This window comes from Oryzias latipes, chromosome 15, assembly GCF_053564925.1.
Source record: "Oryzias latipes strain Hd-rR chromosome 15, Olatipes_Hd-rR_3.1".
NCBI classification, from domain to species: Eukaryota; Metazoa; Chordata; class Actinopteri; order Beloniformes; family Adrianichthyidae; genus Oryzias; species Oryzias latipes.
In genome coordinates this window covers 24,336,060-24,356,698 of record NC_136251.1, presented here as the reverse complement: position 1 = coordinate 24,356,698, position 20,639 = coordinate 24,336,060, and the positions used below count along the sequence as shown (strand labels likewise).

Here is a 20,639-nt window from a genome sequence, read left to right as displayed (position 1 = left end):
ATTTTAAGTATATTTAGTCTATAGAGTGGACCAGTATTGAAGTTTACTGCGTAGAGCTAGAACCCATTACTATTCAACCTTAATATCAGAGAATGGAAATAATCAAAGATTTCTTTTTAGTACTTTAGTAACTCGCAGTCAGGGCTCAGTAGAACCACATATTCCCGTTTCTCTCAGCTCTTATGATTTTCTTACATTTTTCTATAGTAAAATTTCAAATATTAGACATAAGTTGAATGAAGTTATTCCTACTATCAGCCCAGAGCAGGCTGAAGCGGTAGAAGTGGAGGCGTCCTTAGAAACTTCTGTAACATTAGACTGCTTCACTGCTGTGGATCAAGCGGAAGTAGCATCAATTATTACGTCCTACAAATCCTCAACTTTTCTCTTAGACCCAATTTCCACTAGGCTTTGTAAAGAAGATTTATTTCAAAAATCCTAGAAAGAGTGGTAGTTAAGCAGCTTTACTGCCACCTACAGGAAAGCAGCCACTTTGAAGATTTTCAGTCAGGGTTTAGACCTCACCACATCATGGAAACTGCACCAATTATGACTTATTACTGGCCTCAGAAAAGGGACTACTTTCTATTCTGGTCCTGATGTATTCAGTTGGTATACTTCCTATAATACATGTACATGATCTATGGTATACTTGCTATTTGTATTAATGCACACTTAATAAATAGACTGCATGTGCACTATTGCTCAGGGAAGTTCATGGATGCAGGTGATGGAAGGATCTTTGGTGTGCATTAGGACGACACAGAGGAATGAGTAGATGCAAATAAAAACAAACAAACATTTACAAAGCGATATTCTTAACCTAGTGTATATTACAACCAGATAGTATCGTGTCTGCCCCCAAGGACGTGCGGACAGGTGGTTAGAAGTGGAATCTGATCAGGATTCGTTGCACGTGCCTTCTTGTCTCCCACACGGGGTCCTCATTTTCAAAACAAACAAAATGGCGGCGCACATGAGATGGGGGCTGACGCGGTTGTTGTGGGCGAGGAAAATGGTTCCTTTTGGGTTTGTTTACTCCTTTTCTTTGAGGAAATTGTGTCTCATATTTATTCTTGACATTTATGTGCTAAGTTTAAATGCTTTCTTAACGTGGTAAACACGACTCCGTGTGGTTCAGTTGACCTGCGTACTTTTAGCTAGTAGTACAGTACTACTCTCTCTCTCTGTCTGTCGCCTTTACAAGTTTACTTAAAAAACGGTTCATTTTAATATCATACATGTTTCCCTTATTTTTAGCTTGAGCATACTTTAGTATAACCGAAGTTATTAACCATAAACGTTGCCAGCGTTAAAGATGATCGAAGGTTTTGTGTTCTTTCTTACAGGATTACGGGTAAAACGGTGAGTTTATACACCTCACAGTTCGCAAATAAACCCTCCGCGGGAATCCATTCTCAGTTCAGGACAAGAAATTCTCCTTTCTCAAGTAGGTAAAGCGTTTTTGAAACGACATCAGTCACCGGATCAAGGTGAACAGTCTGATCAAGCTACGTAAAATGCCTTTCAGAGAGACACTTGTCCATTCAAACTCAAGAAACTCCAAATCCCAGGAGTCTGAAGTTTCTCCCCGGTAAACCTGTGCTTGGAAGTGGAACGCTGGACTTTCCTTCTCCTAGCTCAGCTGGATCTTCCTCTTTGGCCAGGTTCTGTCAGGTTTCTTTTTCTGGAAGTTCACTGTTTTTTATGGCATGGTTCGTTAGAGGAAGCCCTACACAGATGTATATCCCTTAGATTTGTTTACAAAAATGTTTCTGAGCTTTAAAATGATGATGCAGGTTTGCACCAAAAAAGATGAGAATACTGATCATTCCTAATGTCAATAAATCTGTTGATCATTGCATTTTGATGAAAGTTTATGAATGTCATTGCCAGGCGCCACATTATTTCTTCCCTGTTTTATAGTTTTTAATATTAATCAGTTTCTTACCTTGCATAGCCTCATTTTTTTTTGTTGCAATGTGGTGAGAAAATAGAAAAAAACTTGAGTTGGTTTTAGTCTGTTTTGCAACACTGTTTTAAATTATTATTATTATTTTGTAGGAACCTATTTGAAATTGAGGGGGTAAAAGGTGTGTTTTTTGGCCCTGATTTCATTACAATTACCAAAGTGAGTACAAAATGAAGTTTATTTCACAATATAATCTGTGTGAAATCCCTGTGGTAAGCTTTACAGGGAAAGTGCTTGTCTTTCAGACAGATGAGGATGTTGAATGGACACATATTAAGCGCCATGCGATGGAAGTGATTGCCAAGTTCTTTGAAAGTGGTGACCAAGTAACAACAGAAGCAGTCCATGGTGAAAACAGTGAGTATTGTAAACAACACGAATTTGACTGTGGCTAAAAAAAAACCAACACATTCTGGTTTAACTTATGTTAACTTGTTTTTTGTAGGTCTGGCTGAAGATGATGATGACATTGTATCGATGATAAAAGAGCTTCTGGACACCAGAATCAGGTGTTGACTCCTTAACATGAATCTAAATTGATCATCTTTGAACTAATTTGATGTCTTTTCCCATTTAGAAATATTAATCCTTTTGCAAAAGTAACGGTAACACAAAACAAGTGATTCTAGTACAAAAAACCCCAATATTTGTTACTTGATGTGGGCGAACTAACAGGATCGTCTTCTTTCAAAAGACCTACAGTGCAAGAAGATGGAGGTGATGTCATTTTCAAAGGGTTTGAGAATGGCATTGTCAAGCTGAAGCTCGTTGGTTCCTGTACTGGATGCCCGAGTTCTACTGTTACGCTGAAAAATGGCATTCAGAACATGATGCAATTCTACATCCCGGAAGTGGATATGGTGGAACAGGTGACCATTTTTTTCTGTTTGCTGTGGTATTATTTTTTATTTAATTTTTGTTTTCAAAACATAAACACCTAACAAGACGGTTGCTCTATTATTATTATTATTATTATTATTATTATTATTATTATTATTATTATTATTATTATTATTATTATTATTATTATTGGTTTTGTCATTGTTATTATTGTTTTGTCAATGTTATTGTCGTTATTATTATAAAGTTCCAAACTTCCAAGGTTAAGCAGTAAAGACAAAGGGGGAAATAAATTTTTTTTTTAAATTGCCATAAACATTTTTGATTTAGTACAACTAAAAAAAGTAAAATCTTTGTTTTCTTTCAATTAAATTATATTATTTCTAATTGAGATAATGAGAAATTGCTGGTGATAGGTTTCAGTGTAAAAGCTATTTTTATTTCTCTCTGTCATAGGTGGAAGACGAAGTGGATGACATTAATGCAAAGGTTTTTGCAGAAGTGGAGAGTAAATTGCACAAATAAATGTTTAAAAGTACCAAACACATCAAATGCAACCTTTTTTTGTTGCGTAAACATCTAATCTTTCATTTTTTTTTGCATATGTAATATATATTATATTGTTGGATTGCACTGAGACAATACTTTCAAATGTTTGTCCTCATACTATGTACTCAAATTGTTATTCAGATCCTTAAAGCTTCAGATTACAATGAAATAATACAAAACAATCTGGTCCTTTTTTATTTGTTGTTGTTTTTTTAACATACCCTGCTGTGACATAGATGTGTTGTTGTATTTATTTGGCAAATAAGTTCAGAAAACTTTTTTTTTTAATGTAAGACTTTGTTTGATGTAATTCCAAAGTAGATTTAATTGTTTTGTGTTACTGTTTTTCCAAGCATATTAAAACAAAGACAAACATTTCCATTATCCATAATTTAATGTAAATACATTAAAAAAGAGATTAGTTTGACCATTTAGATATTTATATGCTTCCATAGTGCAGTTTTATTGCATACAAATATGTGACAGGACCTTGTATGGATTTTTTAGGGATCTATGTTCTCTATTATTTTTATTAGTCTTCTTAAATAAAATGTATGGAAGTCATAATTTTTGAGTCATACTTCATAGTAATATGCAATTGTCAATTGACCGTTCAATTGACAATTCCATATGCAATTCAGGCTTGGAATATGAAAATACTTTTTGCAGTTTGGAATTCAATTATAAGATTTAAAATTCAATGTGACAATTTTTAAAATAAAATATATAAAACAAAATCAATTGCATTTTAAATTGGCATATGTTTTTGATGTCGTAATTCAAATGACAATGCATTTTGCAATTTACAATTCAGTATTCAAAATGACATTCCAATACAGCGTTTGCTTTAAATTCATTTTGAAATAAGTTAAAATCTATTGCATTGTAAAATGCCGCTTTTTATGCGTCATAATTCAAATGAAATATTACCCCCCCCCCCATGCAATGCGTGTACACTATTTTTAAGGGCACCAATACAACTAAAGAGAAACCTCGTAAACTTGATATTGAACGCAGAAAATTTTATTCAAGAAAGTGACACTAACTTATTTAAAATGATAGTTTTGTTGCTGTTAAGCTTTCTACATTTCCGCAAATACCTTAGATGTTTTATGTGTATGAGAAATGTCAAACGATACTGCCTCGCGCTGGTTTGGAGTTGCTTGATTGAATCAATTTGTTTTGGGGTACGTTTAAACAAACAAAAGGTCGAGAAGCGTTGAGTCAATTTACAAGCGCCATCAACAGACTGCAGCAGCAGGCTGCACGTGAACCGGACGTTGACCTCGTGGATCGGGTTTTTCATCCCACGCATGCGTACTTTTTCAATTGGAGTCGGTGAAACGGGATAAGGGTAAGCACAATGTTGTTTAAAATTAATGTTCTAGCGTAAATGATAACGGATATTCACAAGTCAATAGTAGCGAATGTGGGTACGTTGTCATTGCATTTAAAAAAGAAACCCGTTCTTCTTGTTTTGCTGCTAACTGTCAAAGCTAGCGGCTATCTAGAAAGGCCTCGCGATCAAACTAGAAAGAAGCTAATCTCGCAACAAAGCTACTAGCGCGCTGCACAAATGCTAATTGTTAGCGTTTTGTATCTGGTTTTCCAGGATATGTGCTTAATAAGCACACTTTACATTTGCCCCAGTGACGACATAATGTGTTAACTCAACATTTCTTGAACAACGACAGTATTTTTGATCGTGAGTTTTCTTAAAATCGCGCGATTTGATGTTGCTGTCAGTGCAGCCAACTGCTATTAGCCACGCTTCTTTTTAGTCACTGGCTGTCAGTACGTCTGCTTTGGGTACGGATCATAGCAAAGGTTATACAAGTTCTGTCAGACAGATATTCCATTTCTCCCCAAAGGAGAGATCATTGTTTTTCATACTAAAATTTATTTTGTCCCCCCAATTACGCATCTCGCCGGTAGGATAATAAAGACTGATCATTCGGGGCAGCGTGTGTAATGTAATCTTCTACCTGATTTTTGTTTGGTTTAAATAATACAAACATTTCAAAATCTTAACATAAAAAAAGCCTTTCCAGACAAATTAGACAACATTTTATTTGTTTCTATTTGTCCAGCTAATTAAAAGCATTTTTGTAGTACTGTAGGTTAAAGTGTTCATGTTGTCATTGACAATGTCAAGCAATAAAAAAAGAAAATGCCAAGATGTTCCGTTCTGACATTTCTATTACTGCATTAGAGTAAATAGGAGTGTTACATTAAATCAAAACGATTTTTTGTATTGTAAAGTAATTTAACTTCCAGCTCTTGCAAATTGCAATAACTTTGAAATGTATTTGTGTATTTTCCTCATTTCTCATGTTTCAGTTACTCAATCTATCCAGACAGACAGAAGCTATTTTTCAGATTAATGATGAACCATCTTTACTCCTTCGTTATGTATGTGTGTGTGTGTGTGTATGCATATATATATATATATATATATATATATATATATATATATATATATATATATAAAAATCACGTACTTAAACACATGGATTAGAAGCAATCTTAATTATTTATTTATATTATCATATAAATTTTATTATATTTATTTATATTATTTATTTATTTGATCAATGAAATTCAACTTAAACACAGCTTGTCGCTGTCTTGCCTACCCCAAACTATAAATCGTGATCTGTCAATGACCATTTAGTTGACACATTGTTACTTTCATTAAAATTAATTTGTTTTGTGGATGTTATCTGGCTGTTTGTTTGTTTTTTTTAGTTACTGGCCTGGAGAACAGAGACTTCCCGGGATCTGAATGAGTCATGGCCCAATTCGGGGGACAGAAGAATCCACCGTGGGCGACTCAGTTTGCTGCCACGGCGGTGTCTCAGCCAGGCCACTCAGGACAGTCTCTTGACCTCAACAGCTTGCACTGTGAGTATACAAAAAAAAATGGTGCAAAGAAGCAATTTTCCCTCTACTATTCTGTATGAATTACAACATGGTAGAAGAGCAAAGCATCTCTTCTGTGATCTCTTATGAGATAGAAATGGAGCAGAAACATGTGACATGTTGATGCTTAACAGCAGTGAGAAAAAAAATCTTGTCTGTATTAAACTAAAATGTTGAGACTGTTTGTGAAACACATACAAACTTTGAAAAACAGTTCTCTTAACAATGCCCATTGTTGTTCCCATTGCATCCAGCTAGGGCACTATGTGCAATAAACAATTAACTCCACATGTGCAATAATTCTTCTGAATAGATTGGGATGCTGCAATATTCATATTTAGTCATATTTCTATTTTATACTTTGTACTTTTGTCTAATTTCACTTTATTTTATTTCTTTTGAAATTTTGTCCTTTCTATATTTACCCTGACATGAGAGATGCCAAAGACAAATTTTGATGTACTGTATGTGCAAACGGCAATAAAACCTTGAATGTTGTTGTCAATATTCATTGTTTTTGAGGATCCTTTGTTCAGTACTTTGTTTGAACTCTTTGCAGCTCTCGGTGTGCAGCAGCCATCTCTCCTTGGAGCGTCTCCCTCAGTTTACTCTCAGCAGTCGGCCTTGGCTGCAGCTTCACTCAGCAACCAGTCCGCAGCAAACTATCAGCTGTCTCAGCAAACTGCAGCTCTGCAGCAGCAAGCTGCTGCAGCGGCAGCGGCGGCTCTTCAGCAGGTCTGTCATGTTAAAAGGATTCTGACCACAAAGCAGCAGCTTCTTCATCTCACATTAATCTTGTATTATTTTCTTAGGCTACCTAAAAAAATCATAATTTTCATTTACCCCATTCAGTCCCAGATCAATAACGCACTCCAGCAGTATCAACAGCAGCAGCAACAACAGCAACAACAACAACAGCAGCAGCCTCCCCAGCAACCCCCACAGCAGCAACTTTACAGTGTACCTCATCAGGTAACACACTGGTTTTGGATATTTAGACTTGAGTTCAGCCTTTACGTGGTCTTATGTTCTATATTAATGCCACTTTTCTCATCAGTGCAGCAAATTTCTTAAATGAATAAAGGCTGAAAGGCTATTTTTAGGATGGCTAACACTTTTTTTGGTCTAAAACATTGCCTTTGGACAATTTCAACTAGTGATCTGAACCTTCACCTCTGTTTATTTTCACACAGCTTCCTCAGCCTCAACAGGCGCTTCTCTCACAGGTAACACCCCTCAAAGAAAGAATTGCATTCTCACTAAAATAAGATAAATTCTTAATTTCTTTGGTTATTCTGTAAAGTTTAGTTTTGTGTGCAATTTCTTTCTAAAATAGCTTTTAAATACTCCAATTAAATCAATGGTTTTATGAGTAAAAGTTTCTTTCTCAGACTTGCATTATATTTCCACTGAGTTGTCTTTTTCTTTTTAAACCTTGTTTTTTTTATTTGACCCCCAGCCCCCTGTTGCCTTGCCCACAAGCTTGAGTTTATCCAACCCCCAACAGACTGCCCAGATAACTGTGTCGTATCCAACTCCACGATCGAGTCACCAACAGCAGACGCAGCCACAGAAGCAGCGAGTCTTCACTGGTGTGGTCAATAAGCTGCATGATACGTTTGGCTTTGTAGATGAAGATGTCTTCTTTCAGCTTAGGTAAAGGAAAACAATTCTCAGTTGTCATTGTGACTGTCACTGGATTCATTTGATTTTATGCTTTATTTTGAATTGTTCCTCTCATGTAAAGTTAAATTCACTTTTGACACATCAAGTAGACTAAAGTTAAGTGATGCAGTGCTGTTATTTCTGCTCAAACTGTAATAACGACTTTACCTTTTATTGTTTTGCACAGCGCTGTTAAAGGGAAGACTCCTCAGGTTGGTGACCGGGTCCTGGTAGAAGCCGTGTATAACCCAAATATGCCCTTTAAGTGGAATGCTCAGCGCATCCAGACCTTACCTCAGATGGCAAATCAGTCGGTAAGAACACTCAAAGGTTAATATACATTCTAAACGCCATCCCCTTTTCCATCTCCAACTGAATTTTGTTTCCATAATCTCTTCCAGCATCAGCAGCAGCCGCAGCCTTTGCCCCAAGCTTCCCCTCAGCTCGGCAGCCTTTACAATGAACCTGGAATGCAGCTGCGCTACACAGACATGCATTCCACCGCGGACAACAGAAATGTAACCTCCTGACCCCTACTGCTCCGTCACTATTACAGGCTTTCTATTACTTTTATCTGGGAATGTTATCACCATTATTGTTCATTTTGGTTAAAGGATACTAAGCACATCTTTTTCTTTTTAAATATATTTGTTTTCTTTTCCTCATCTTTTACTTTTTAAAAAGTGTGACGGCATGTATAGTCATCTAATTGTTTAACTGCTAAATTATCATTATTTATTATAGTTTCTATTATTGTTACAGTGATGTTTTAGGCTTGAAAGCCTATCTTTTTATGGTGAAAACCTTTAAAGTTAAATATACTTTAGTCTAGAAACATTGTGAGTAGAAGGCGAGGAGGGATAGCGTTAGATATGTGACATTTAGATTAAATCAAGTAAAACAGATTGAGATTAATTAAATAAATAAAAAAACAGATTGAGATTATTTGTTGAGATCAGAGGAATCTCAGTGAAAATACAGTACAATGAAAATAAAGCAGACTTCCTGTCCGAGTGACAGGTGGGGCCTGAGAGACGTTTTTGTAGGTTTCCATCTGATGAACATGCCCTGTTAAAATCAAATTTGTACGTTCAAGCATGTGGTGGCACTCGGGGAAACAAATTTTGTAGGTGGCGCTATCGAGCCGTTTTTGTGCATCCATGCCAGGCTGCCATAAAATACGAAATTTTTCGCGACTCCTGGTGCGTATGATGGGAAAGTTGCAGTTGCTGTTGACCTGCAGCTTTTCTAAAATATTTTGTGTTAGCGGTAGATTGTGAGTTTGCTATTCGCATGGCTAGATTCAGTTGATCTTTTGCTTTTACATTTCAGGCAAAGCTGTGATCCACTCTGTAAGATGGAATTTGTGATGATTTGACATTTTACAGGAAATATGATGTAAATTATGATCAGGCTGAGTTCATGTATCAATTTTTTAATGTATCAATGAACCAGTAAATAGAATTTGTACTGGTCTCATTAATATATTCAACATACACTTTTTCCCTTCATTATAAATTGGTTTATTCTTCAGAAATTTCTCCACTGTTTAAAAATCTACTCTGGAATTTTTTTGTAGGACAGCTTTACTGGGGAAACTAATCAAATGTGTGTTTTTTGATTCATGCAGCTTTTTAAAATGCTTTCCTGACCTCTTTAATTTATAAAGATGTTGTTAATATTAATAACCATTTGAGTTCTTCTGCACACCAGTCTTCTTTTTGACTTTCCTGTTTGTTTGTTTTTTTCAGAGCCAGCCCCAAGGTCCTAACATGATAAAGCCAACACCCACCATGCTACAGTCATTACCTCCACCAACCACTTTCAGTGTTCCGTCCCAGGCCCCTCCACCTTCACTTCTTCAGGCGCAGCTTTCTGCTGCCTCACTAGCCCCCCTTCTCCAGAATCCTCCCCAACCTCTGCTTCCACAGCCTCCACCCAAAGGTAAAGATGAGGCTACATCCAAATTTAACAATGGTGTGTCCTAAGAAAAGGTTCTATGGTATTTTTTCTCATTGGTTTATGGACAGGAATCTCTGTGGACCATGATGTTTGCAGATGACATTGTAATCTGTAGTGAGTGCAGATGGATGAACATTTAGAGAGGTGGAGGTTTGTTTTGGAAAGGAGATGAATGACGGTCAGGCGCAGCAAGGCAAAGTATCTGTTTTTAAATGAGAGGAACTCAAATGGAACAGTGACGTTACACGGAGAAGAGGTGAAGAAGGTAGAAGATTGTGGTGAGAGCAGCCATGTTGTTTTAGAGACTCCCATAGAGAGACAGGAGTCAGAGCTGGAGTTTGCAGGGCTGAAGATGTTGAGGTGGATGAATCCATCAGAGAAACTGATCATGTTGGATGTTTTGGAGATAAATACTGGGACGTCAGAATCGGATTTATGGTCATCAAAGGAAATCGGACTTATTATTGTCAGAAAGCTAAAGATGGACAAAAAAAAGACGTGACATCTTGATAAAGCTGTCATATATATATATATCAATATCTTTTAGACCTAGTTTTTTTGCAACAAAATTTTATGTTTAGTCCTCTGAAAGTTTTACAAGCTTGCATCATTGTTGTCATTTTACGATGTATTATTTTCTGTCTCCAGATGTGTTTACCGGTGGTCTGCTTCAGCCTCCAGTGAGAATGATGCCGCAGCCACAGCCGGTCCGGCGAATCGAACCTCCGCCTCGCTTCCCTACTAGAAATGACAGAGTCCCAGAACTCATCCTCAGGCCTAAAGAAGAACGCAGGTAAGATGGTGATCATTCAGGACAAACTGGACTAGGATCACGATTGAAACATGATCTTTAGATGACCGCTGGAGGCTGGTTTCAAATTCACTTTCATGTTAAGAAAAATGCTACACCAAAAGGGAAAGTTCACACACCCTGGTTTCAACAGGTTTTTCAGTATTAATTGCTATATTTTCTATTCAGAACAACTGTGAACTTCAGCTATTTTGCTTCTGCTAGAGATGACATTTAGGTATTGGTGTTTTTTTTTTTTTGTCTGATTGACAGGTGGGTAGTCTCAACAAAACTCCCTTTACTTTGTCCTGCCTAATCCTCCATCTTTGTTACATTGTAGAGTTGAGTAGAGTAGACTCTAGTCAGTATGCCTAACCCACTTTAGGCTTCATGTTCTCTGCTCAAAATCCTGACTGACTTTGTGTCTGTAGTTCTTAATCAATATTTTTGGACGTCATTTATGCCAAAGGTTCTCACATAATTCTTAATCAGAGACAGAGACCGTGACCGCAGGAGATCCAGAGAAAGGTCTCCTACTCGCAAGCGCTCCAGGGACCGGTCACCCAGGCGAGAACGCTCCCCGAGACGCCCTCGCAGGGTAGTTCCTCGCTACACAGTTCAGTTTTCCAAATTCAGTCTGGATGGGTGAGTAATGTCCCCATGTTTTCGGTTGTTCATACAGTTCTGTGAATAGGTTCTGAAGTACTAACTAAACCTATTGTGTTCTTCAGAACCAGCTGTGATTTGATGGAGCTGAGAAGGCGCTATCAGAGTCTCTACATACCCAGCGACTTCTTTGACGCCGTCTTCACCTGGGTGGATGCGTTCCCTCTTACTCGGCCGTTCCAGCTTAGCAACTCCTGTAACTTCCACATCCTCCACAAAGAGGTGGATTCTTTTGTCAAAAATACAGCTGTGCTGGACCCCCCTGATGTAAACCACACCTACAGCGCAAAGGTACAACTGGAATACACAACCTAAACTGTGAATCTTCAAGGATGATGAACCATTTTATCAGACTTTGAAGTAAACAGGGTCAGAGGGTCAAGAATTAGAGATTTAATTAACTTACAACATAAATATAAAGGTTTATTACCCAAAAAAAATCACCAAATCCTTGGAGGAGTTTTAATAGTTTATTGTTTCTACCATTAAGTCATTTTTTTATCCAACTTCTTATGAGAGAAATTGAAAATTGTAACAAATCATTTGAATGATTATTTCAAATCCATTGTCCGTTTGCTTGATGGACTATTGACCAAAATAGTCTCCAAAAATAAACTAATGAAAGGATCTTCTTAACACCTGAACCTTTCTGGAGAAGTGGAAGCTTTTTCTTAAAGCCATGTCATCATGCTGCAGATTGTAAATAAAAATGACCACTGTGTCCACCTGCCTGTTAGAATAAAGGTTTATTGCTTTAATGCAGTCTTTGTTTTGGTTTAGGTGATGCTGCTTGCTAACCCCAGTTTAGAGGAGCTGTACCACAAGTCGTGTGCTCTGGCTGAGGATCCTCAGGAACTTAGAGAGTCCTTCCAGCATCCTGCCAGACTTATTAAGGTACGTCAACGCCTTTCACTTTGCCATATTAACCTGGAGCCAATGATGTGAAAACCCTATTCCATTTCTGAATTCTCAGTGTGGAAAATTCCTGACTGATGACCGCAACACCTTTGCCTTCGTTGTGACTCATCAAACTGTTTCTGGCACTTTAATTCCTTGCTGTCTCTTTTTGTCTCGTCTTCTCTTCTCTCCACATTCTCATTTCCACGTTTCCCTTTTTTTTAACCCATATCATCTCACATTTTCCTCCTTTGGTCTCTTTTGTTCCCGTCTTTCTTCTCTTTCAGTTTTTGGTGGGCATGAGAGGTAAAGATGAGGCCATGGCCATTGGTGGTCACTGGTCTCCCTCTCTGGATGGAGCAGACCCCGAACAGGATCCAGCAGTCCTGATTAAGACAGCCATACGCTGTTGCAAGGCTCTCACAGGCATAGACCTTAGCCTTTGCACTCAGTGGTAAGAACTGCTTCTGTTATTTCTGTTACACTCCTTGATCAACTCTGTTGATATGATCCCCAACTAAACTAGAATACATCACTGCTAAATTTGTATTATACTTGTCAGGTTAGATTGATTTTTGTTTTCCTTTTCTATGAATAATTATTCTACTGCTGGTTTACAGTAATTTGTGTTTTGCCAAGTTTCTCTGTGTTTTGTGTTTCGTCTTGGCGCTCTCTGTCACACTCTGCTCATAAACACACATTTCACTGTGATGAGAAACCAAACGCATGGACTTGGTGGCTGGAAGCAGCAGAATGGACGGGAACGCACCGCCATTACCCCTTTTTTTTTCCACTTTGTTTTTTCTATTCTGTCTGTTAAATATCTTACATATTTAACTGGCTTCTATACTGTCCTGTTGATTTTTATGTCTGTTGGCACAACTCTAATGTGGTGCATTTAAGTGTACCTCAGGTCAGAGCACTCATCCATAATTGGCTGATGCTGAAGGGGGGGGAGGCATGAGTTTTGCGTTGGATTTACGTATTTTGTAAACGTCTGTCCACTTTCTCAATCGGCTGGCATAACCTGTGACATCAGTTGGACGGCTACAGACTGGTTCCATCTGTCTTTGCTGTGTGTGGTGTAGGGCAGGGTCGCTTTAACGATGCGATCATTCAGGGGCCTAATGAGAGGAAGTGTCTTTAGAAGGCTCGTCATAGCAAGGCTTGCCTTTTTTATTTTGTGCCCTGACCAGAATGTTTCTTTCCAATGCACCCTCTTCCTTTGCAACAGGTATCGTTTTGCAGAGATTCGCTATCATCGGCCGGAGGAGACACACAAGGGGCGGACTGTCCCTGCTCATGTGGAGACAGTGGTTTTGTTTCTTCCGGATGTTTGGCATTGTCTTCCTACCCGTTCAGAGTGGGAGGTGCTGTCACGGCGGCTTCGGGAGCAGCTGGCTGAGAAGTTGTCGGCTGAGCGAAAGGAGGCGGATGGAGAACAGGCACTGAACCGCTAATCCCTCTCTTCTCATTTCCGCTTTCCACAGGAAGGCACAGGAATTTAAAAAAAACAAAAGATACACAACAGGCATAAAGTACACCTCACCCGTCACCCACACAGATACCGACACAGGCATATTGATGTTCCACCAAGCCTCACCTAGACTTCTGTTTACGTCACCTGTCTCTCCTCTGTTCCAAATACTTCATTCCTCCATCAGCACCTCCACCTTCCCTCACATCCAGCAGACACATACAGTGGAAGCAATGAGACTAGGTTGTGCTGTGTAGGCCCCTGTCGCAAATGGCAAAACAGCTTCCAGTTTCTTAAAGGGTTCACAAATGGGTCTAAATTCCTTTCACTTCTGGAACTTTGCTTTCCATTAATGCACAGAACAGTTTCGACTGATTTGGTTCAAACTGGGGATAAACACCCCCTTCCAGGAAGCGATCCACTGAAACTCGTTATTTATAATTATACTGGAATCTGTGGAGCCATTTGCGTGTGAATAATGTCCTTTTTTTTCATAGAAACATGTATTTTGGGAAATTATTTACCATCAGTCTGATATTGTCTGACAATGAAAACAGAACCTCCCACAAGTCCTGCTTTTTTGTCTGTTCTTGTTGTTGGATTCAACACTTTCATTTGGACTATATGTAGAACTTGGTTTTTCCAGGGCAGTTGGTCGGAGAGATGGCTCCTGCCTCTTGTAGCTGTGTAAAACCCACAAATGGCAAAAGCCCATTTATAGAGCATGGTAGGGCCACCTGATCCCCATTCCGTTTGGAGCCCATCCTCAGTTCACCTGATGAACCTCCACACATTTTGGAAACGCTTCTCATTGATTTTTACCTTTTTGTGTTCCACAGATTGAATGATTGGCAGCCGGGGGGCATTTCTGTTGTTTTTTGTTTGGTTTGGGGGTTTTTGGGTCTTTTTTGATAAGAACTAGAAAGCTTTTCTGTGTATGCTTCAAAAGCAGTGGTCTTAAACTCAGTCAAGGTTGCTAAAACAAAAGAGTGAGAGACAGACGAGACCCTGCTTCTTGCACGGTTCAACTACAAGTCTCCCAAAAGACCACGAGGAAAGTTCTGATTGTCTGCTATCCCACCTCTCTTTCTCCCTCTGCCTGTCTCTGTTTAAATGATTTTCTGTCAAGGATGAAGAGGAGAAGGATGAAGAATCGAAGGACAATAGTACTCCCACTCACTGGGCCAAACTTGACCCGAAATCAATGAAGGTAACAGCTGAATACCAGTGAAACAAAAGGTTTTCTTTTATCTGTTCTGTCTACACAAGTTTTGAAATATTCTTCACTAAGCGTGCGGCAAAAATGCCAACATTTCCTGTAAAAAAATAATCTAGTGGGGGGTATTTTGATAAATAACTTGTGCTTTTTTGAAATATATATAAATAAGAGAGGAAGACGTCTGTTGATAAAGCTCTGGTGGAGTTGATGCATAACCTTAACATGAACAGCTTTCGATGACCACATTTTCCGATTTTCATAACTTTAAAACATGACTGATAACAGCTGTAGGAAGAAATCAAACTTGACTGGGTCTTACAATGCAAATGGCTGGGAACCTGCTTTTAGCTTCTGACTCAAATACATTTTTCTGCATCTGTTCTGTTAGCGTTATCTTTTCACAAATGTTTTTGAATCTGGAAAATCTTAAATGAATCATAGTATTAATAAAATATTATTTATCATGGATACTTCTGTTTTTGTTAGCTTTAGAAAGTAAAAATATTTGTTAGGAAATTTGGTCAAAACTAAACATAAGCTGTCAGAATGTTGGTTTATTTCACTTAAACGGGCCAAAATATGATGATAGGATGAGCTGCAGCTCCGGATGATTCTGTCATAACCCATGTGTCCCGTTTCCATTTTTCTATTGTTCTGCCTTTGAAGGTCAATGATCTGCGCAAGGAGCTTGATTGTCGTTCCCTAAGTTCAAAGGGTTTAAAATCCCAACTTATTGCTCGCCTGACTAAGCAGCTGAAGGTGGAGGAGCAGGTGGAGGAGTCCAAAGAACCTGAGAAAATAGAGACCAAAGTTGTGGAGGAAGAGGAGCCCCCTCGCTCTGAAGATGACAAGGAGGTAAATGATGGAAGTATAGCGCTCCATGAACCAAAAATACGTTCAGGTGGTCAGAAATAAAAAATGTTGCCAGTTCTTAATCAATGTAAACGGCCGTCAAATGTTTAAAATTCGTTTTGTTATTCAGTTGTATACATGTGGAGGAAACGCGTTGGTGTTTACTTTAAGTGTTGTGATTTTATTTTGTAAGGAGGAGGAGAGGAAGAAACAGGAGGAGGTGGAGCGACAGCGTAGAGAAAGACGCTACATCCTCCCCGATGAGCCCACCATCCTGGTGCAGCCCAACTGGGCCGCCAAGAACGGCAAGTTCGACTGCAGTGTGATGTCGCTGAGTGTGCTGCTGGACTACAGGCTCGAAGACAACAAGGAGCATTCCTTTGAGGTTCCCGTTTGACGTTTTTCAGTGAAGTTGCAGTTTTACCTGCGGAGGATCCACTTTAAAGTCCTTTCTTTGTGTGCTTACGTACAGGTCTCCTTGTTCGCTGAGCTGTTCAATGAGATGCTGCAGAGAGATTTCGGTTACCGCATATATAAGGCGCTCGCTTCTCTGCCCGTCAAGGATGACAAGAAAGACAAGAAAATCAAAAAGGAAATGGAAAAGAAAGAGGCTGAAAAACGCGACAGCAAGAAAGAAAAAGAAGACGAAAGCGAGGAGCCAAATGCCAAAAAGTCCAAAGAGGATGAGGAGGACAAAAAGAAGGTGATTATTGAACCTTTGAGGTTTCTCGTTTGTGTCGGGATCGTGTGGAATAACCAATGTGTTTTTCATTTTGTCCAATCAGTTTGAGGAGAAGACGGTGAAAAAAGAAGAGTCTCGAGATGAAGATGAGAATGAAGATGATAGCAGCACAGCCAATCCTGAAGAGTATGACCCCCTGGAAGCAGATGACGCAGACGATGACGAGGATGACGGTAAAGCTCAGTGTCCGTCAGCGCAGAGATTTTGTCAGTGAGATTTTGTCTGTCAGTGATGAGACATCATGCACCACGCTGAACTTGTGATGGACAAAGCTTCCACAGTTTCTGAGACTGATGATGAGATGCATCCCAATTTTCCCGGTTCTTTTCTGCATCACTTATGCGGTGAATCTGTTCTTCATCGCAGATAAAGACGACGAGGACTCCAATGACAGAGACAGGAAAGACCGCAGAGATGATCACAGATCCTCCAAAGAGAGATCCTCCAAAGACAAGGTTTGAAATCCTTTGAGACAGCTGTTGAGGGGAAAACCAGCTTTTATTTAGAAAATGTTCTTTGTTTCAATAGGAGAAGAAGCAAATGGTTACATACAACAAGGATCTCCTAATGGCCTTCGTATACTTTGACCAGAGCCACTGTGGCTATTTGCTGGAGAGGGATGTGGAGGAGATCTTATACACACTGGGACTGCATCTTTCTCGCGCTCAGGTGAGCAACAAACCAATGAGGAGATGCTCTTCTCTGGCTTTAGGGCTCTGAAACCGGAGGTTGAAGACAAATACTAACAATCTGAATAAATATTGGCTTAGTTTGTTAAGTTTAGTCCTTTCTATTTAGATTTTTCAACTCAAGTGATCTTATATTAGTAAAATAACTGAATGTAATTTGCTGTCAATGTTGTTTATTATTAGAATAAGCACAAAGCATGTAATCTGGTCTTCTGCTGTCCAGTTTTTGTTCAGAGACCAAAGTTCTTCAAGTGTATAGTTGCATTTACATTGATTTAAACAAAACGAAAAAGTATTCTACACCATTGTCATGTATGCGTTTGATAGTTAAAGGAGAAAAATGACAGTTCATCTCAGTCATAATGATAGAAAACACCATGTTTGACTTTTGCTCTCCTGCATTTTTAGTGGAAGTAAATCTGACGCAGCGAGACAATCCTATTTGCCACAGGGTGGCTTTTGTTTTGAAAGGAACTTGTGCGTGCTGATGTCTAGAAATAATTTGTTCTAAACAGAAAATAAGTCCGCTTTTATGATTCAATTATATAAATGAACAGATTAATGTTCACAAAAGCCAAAATAAAGTGTATTTGTGGCGAGGTTAATAAAGTGTATTTGTTTTGGTTAGTAAGAAACCGGACCAAATGGCTCTGGTACCATTTGGACGCCTGGACCAGATGAAGTTCTGAACGTCCTGTCTGTGTTTTCAGATAAAGAAGCTTTTGAATAAGCCGGTGGTCAAAGAGTCTTTCCACTACCGTAAGCTGACGGACAGAGGGAAGGACGAACTTCCTCCGTCCTTCAATGAAGCCCTGATAGAAAGCATCACCGGTAAACTCCCACAGATGTCTGTTTTAACTCAGTAAAGCAGATTTGAAGCTGCAGAAACAATCCATTTCTCTCTCGGCTTAGGAAACCGAGGACTGCTTTCGTCTTCTAAAGCACACGCTCTGTCAGAATCCAGCGAGTCCAGTAATCTGATCGTGTATAACGGAGCCATGGTCGATGTCGGGAGCATGATGCAGAAACTGGAGAAGAGTGAGAAAGCCAGAGAGGAGATTGAGCAGAAGCTCATGTTGCAGGATGCCAAAATGGGTACGCGTGAAGCTGCTTAGTGCAATTCATAAACTGCAAGCTACACTCTGTGTCAGTAGTCCTCAAGGACAATGATCTGGCTCAATTTGAGCTTTGCAACAGGAAGATCCAGACGCATTTCATCCAGCAGTGCTCCCCTTTGGTGTTGCTGCTGAAATGTGGACTGGGACATTATTTTCAGCATGAACTACTGACCTTATTTATCCAGATCTTCCTCCATTGTTGGTAATATAGAACACTTGCCTCATCCTTGCCTCTCGTCTTCCATCCTTTTTCTCTCCAGAGGAAGATGCCAAGCTCAAAGCTCAATTGGAGCAAGCCAACAAAGCTCTGTCCCAGGAGCTGGAGGAGGTGAAAAGCACGCTGAGCCAAACCAAGCAAACTCTGGGAACCGTGGAGGAGCAGAGGACGCTCTACCGCGAGCTTCTCAGCAAGTCCGCACAATCTCTGACATCCACCGTCAGAGGACTGCTGGACGTGCTGGAGAAGGTACACGTGAACAAAAAGCAGCGAGAAGTTTGTGCTGGAGTCAATCATTTAAAAGTTTGTTTTTTTTTCCCTTCAGGATGAAGAAGTAGACGAATCAACCCTCAAAGGTTTTGGCGACATTGTTCAGACGCCTCAAGCAAATGGCTCAGATGAATGAGAACAACTACATGAAGCTAATCTCTATACACAGAATTTTAGTTTGTAAATATTCCATGAACATCTCATTTGATTCTGTTTTAGTTTAACTTACTGTGTTCCAGATTTATGTATAATTTAATGCTTGAATTTAGTTGAGTTTAGTGTGAAATATCCCTGTTTTTTTTTTTGTTTTTTCTTCTGATATTTTAATTAATTGCTCTTCCTAGTCATTTTAACCGGAACAAAGCGTTCAAGCGCTTTTTTTCAGAACATGTTAAATGCTAACTTCTTTTCTTTTTGTCATTGCTTTAGCGTTTTATGGCCAACAAAGTGCCATATTGTGGATTTAAATGCAAGAAGGCGTGATTGAGTGGTACTTGAGCAGACATTTTCTAATGAGCAATAATGATATTTATGTGGAAGAGGTTTCCCAAGGAACTATATTTAAGACAAGACTCACTTTGTGTGCAAAAAGGTTAGAAGGGCAGGTTGGATTATCATTTTTTCCTGGTTAACTGCTGCTCTGTTGGACAAACAGTTTGCAGTTCTTTTGCTAGTCTAGTTTAAGGAATTTCCTTTTTTTGTTTTTATTTTTCTGCACACATGCTATGCATGGTTCCTGCCTCCTAATAGAATCCACTGACCGGACGGCGCTGCCAGTTACAGTGTGGCATGTCTTTTCTTTGATTAGCGTTTTTCTGGTTTTCTGCGTGAAAGAATCCAGACAGGAAACCAAAAGTCAAACTCTATGAATGTGTCTTCAGCTGAAGGATTGAACCTTTGGAGCTCCGCCTCTCAACTGTGTGCGTCCGGTTCGTAAGAAGCAGCACATTTATTACATTTCGTGTCCTCTAAGCTGGCAGTTTTATTTTTCTATGGAAAAATGTACTCTATAGATGTGTTGTGCAAGAGTAAAGTGGTCCTTTTAACACTAAAGTGTGTCTATTTTATTTTTGACCCGTTTTTCCACAAAATCATTTAGAAGACAAATCATGATTAATTTTTTCAGGGATTTGTTTGCATTTTTTAAATTACATTTTCAAGGAAACACATTCCATCTAAAGAGAGAATGAGCCTTTTATTTAAAAGGTTTTATTCAAAAAATACCAGCAGAAGTTTTCAGTCAGTTGTAGTGCATTTCTAGCCAGCAGGGGGCAGCAGAGGTCTCAACAGCTTTGACACCTGTGGAGGAACAAACTTATTTAAGGCTTAATTTGATTTTTTTTTTTCAATACTAATAATAAACAGATTAATTCAAGTCATTCTGTCTTTACATTTTTTTCAACACCATTGGTAAAAAATAAACTTAATATTCCCAAGAAGTCTTGTGAAACTTCCCACTAATGTTTCATGAAAGATGCATCTTCTTGAGTTTTGTACATCAAATGAGATGGAAACATTGCTAAACTATGATCTATTTCAAACCACAGGGGCTGCTGTGGTGCAGTGGAAGAGTGGTCAACCTTTGGAGGAGCACAGGTTTGGTTCCTGCCCAAGTGTCCCACATTGTTCCTGGTGGTTAGAGCTGGGCACCATCTAAGATATATTTCTGCATAGTTTTAAACTTTAAGAGAACATTTACCTCTTCACTCAATATATATAGATATGACTACAATATAAAATTAAGTCACAATTTGAACCTTCAAACTCACAACCAGAAACAGTCACAGTTTAA

At 38.9% G+C, this 20,639-nt stretch overlaps 2 protein-coding genes and 1 non-coding gene across 4 annotated transcripts; all 3 read left to right on the top strand.

Moving 5' to 3' along the window:
* Positions 1–874: 874 nt before the first annotated feature.
* Positions 875–3,928, top strand: zgc:110319 (NFU1 iron-sulfur cluster scaffold homolog, mitochondrial). The gene is made up of 8 exons (XM_023962937.2): positions 875–1,029; positions 1,350–1,450; positions 1,532–1,667; positions 2,065–2,131; positions 2,218–2,329; positions 2,418–2,481; positions 2,667–2,841; positions 3,269–3,928. The coding sequence occupies exons 1-8, from the start codon at positions 965–967 to the stop codon at positions 3,335–3,337; spliced, it is 789 nt and encodes a 262-aa protein (XP_023818705.1). The 5' UTR covers positions 875–964; the 3' UTR covers positions 3,338–3,928.
* Positions 3,929–4,574: 646 nt separating this feature from the next.
* On the top strand, positions 4,575–19,900 carry ccar1 (cell division cycle and apoptosis regulator 1). 2 transcript variants are annotated; one of them, XM_078932023.1, is made up of 26 exons: positions 4,575–4,715; positions 6,110–6,265; positions 6,843–7,018; positions 7,136–7,255; positions 7,477–7,509; positions 7,743–7,939; positions 8,136–8,262; positions 8,350–8,466; positions 9,700–9,892; positions 10,559–10,703; positions 11,193–11,345; positions 11,432–11,657; positions 12,147–12,260; positions 12,551–12,717; positions 13,498–13,708; positions 14,870–14,950; positions 15,626–15,814; positions 16,005–16,196; positions 16,284–16,514; positions 16,597–16,726; positions 16,920–17,008; positions 17,082–17,222; positions 17,953–18,073; positions 18,155–18,337; positions 18,621–18,826; positions 18,903–19,900. In XM_078932023.1, the coding sequence occupies exons 2-26, from the start codon at positions 6,154–6,156 to the stop codon at positions 18,981–18,983; spliced, it is 3,735 nt and encodes a 1,244-aa protein (XP_078788149.1). In that variant the 5' UTR covers positions 4,575–4,715; positions 6,110–6,153; the 3' UTR covers positions 18,984–19,900. The 2 variants fall into 2 exon arrangements, with proteins under 2 accessions (XP_078788149.1, XP_078788150.1); XM_078932024.1 differs by lacking the exon at positions 4,575–4,715 and adding an exon at positions 4,777–4,794.
* Positions 12,299–12,363, top strand: LOC111948860 (small nucleolar RNA SNORD98). The gene has a single exon (XR_002874858.1). It is a non-coding gene; the product is annotated as a small nucleolar RNA SNORD98 (small nucleolar RNA).
* Positions 19,901–20,639: the final 739 nt, after the last annotated feature.

What these genes read in the sequence shown, in the direction of transcription:
- zgc:110319 (XM_023962937.2), top strand. Translation starts at nt 965, where the DNA reads ATGGCGGCGCACATGAGATGGGGGCTGACGCGGTTGTTGTGGGCGAGG. An exon ending in AGGAAAATGGTTCCTTTTGG is followed by an intron (nt 1,030 to 1,349) that starts GTTTGTTTACTC and finishes TCTTTCTTACAG; the next exon opens with GATTACGGGTAAAACGGTGA. An exon ending in AGCAGTCCATGGTGAAAACA is followed by an intron (nt 2,330 to 2,417) that starts GTGAGTATTGTA and finishes TGTTTTTTGTAG; the next exon opens with GTCTGGCTGAAGATGATGAT.
- ccar1 (XM_078932023.1), top strand. Translation starts at nt 6,154, where the DNA reads ATGGCCCAATTCGGGGGACAGAAGAATCCACCGTGGGCGACTCAGTTT. An exon ending in CTCAGATGGCAAATCAGTCG is followed by an intron (nt 8,263 to 8,349) that starts GTAAGAACACTC and finishes AATCTCTTCCAG; the next exon opens with CATCAGCAGCAGCCGCAGCC. An exon ending in TCCAAATTCAGTCTGGATGG is followed by an intron (nt 11,346 to 11,431) that starts GTGAGTAATGTC and finishes TGTGTTCTTCAG; the next exon opens with AACCAGCTGTGATTTGATGG.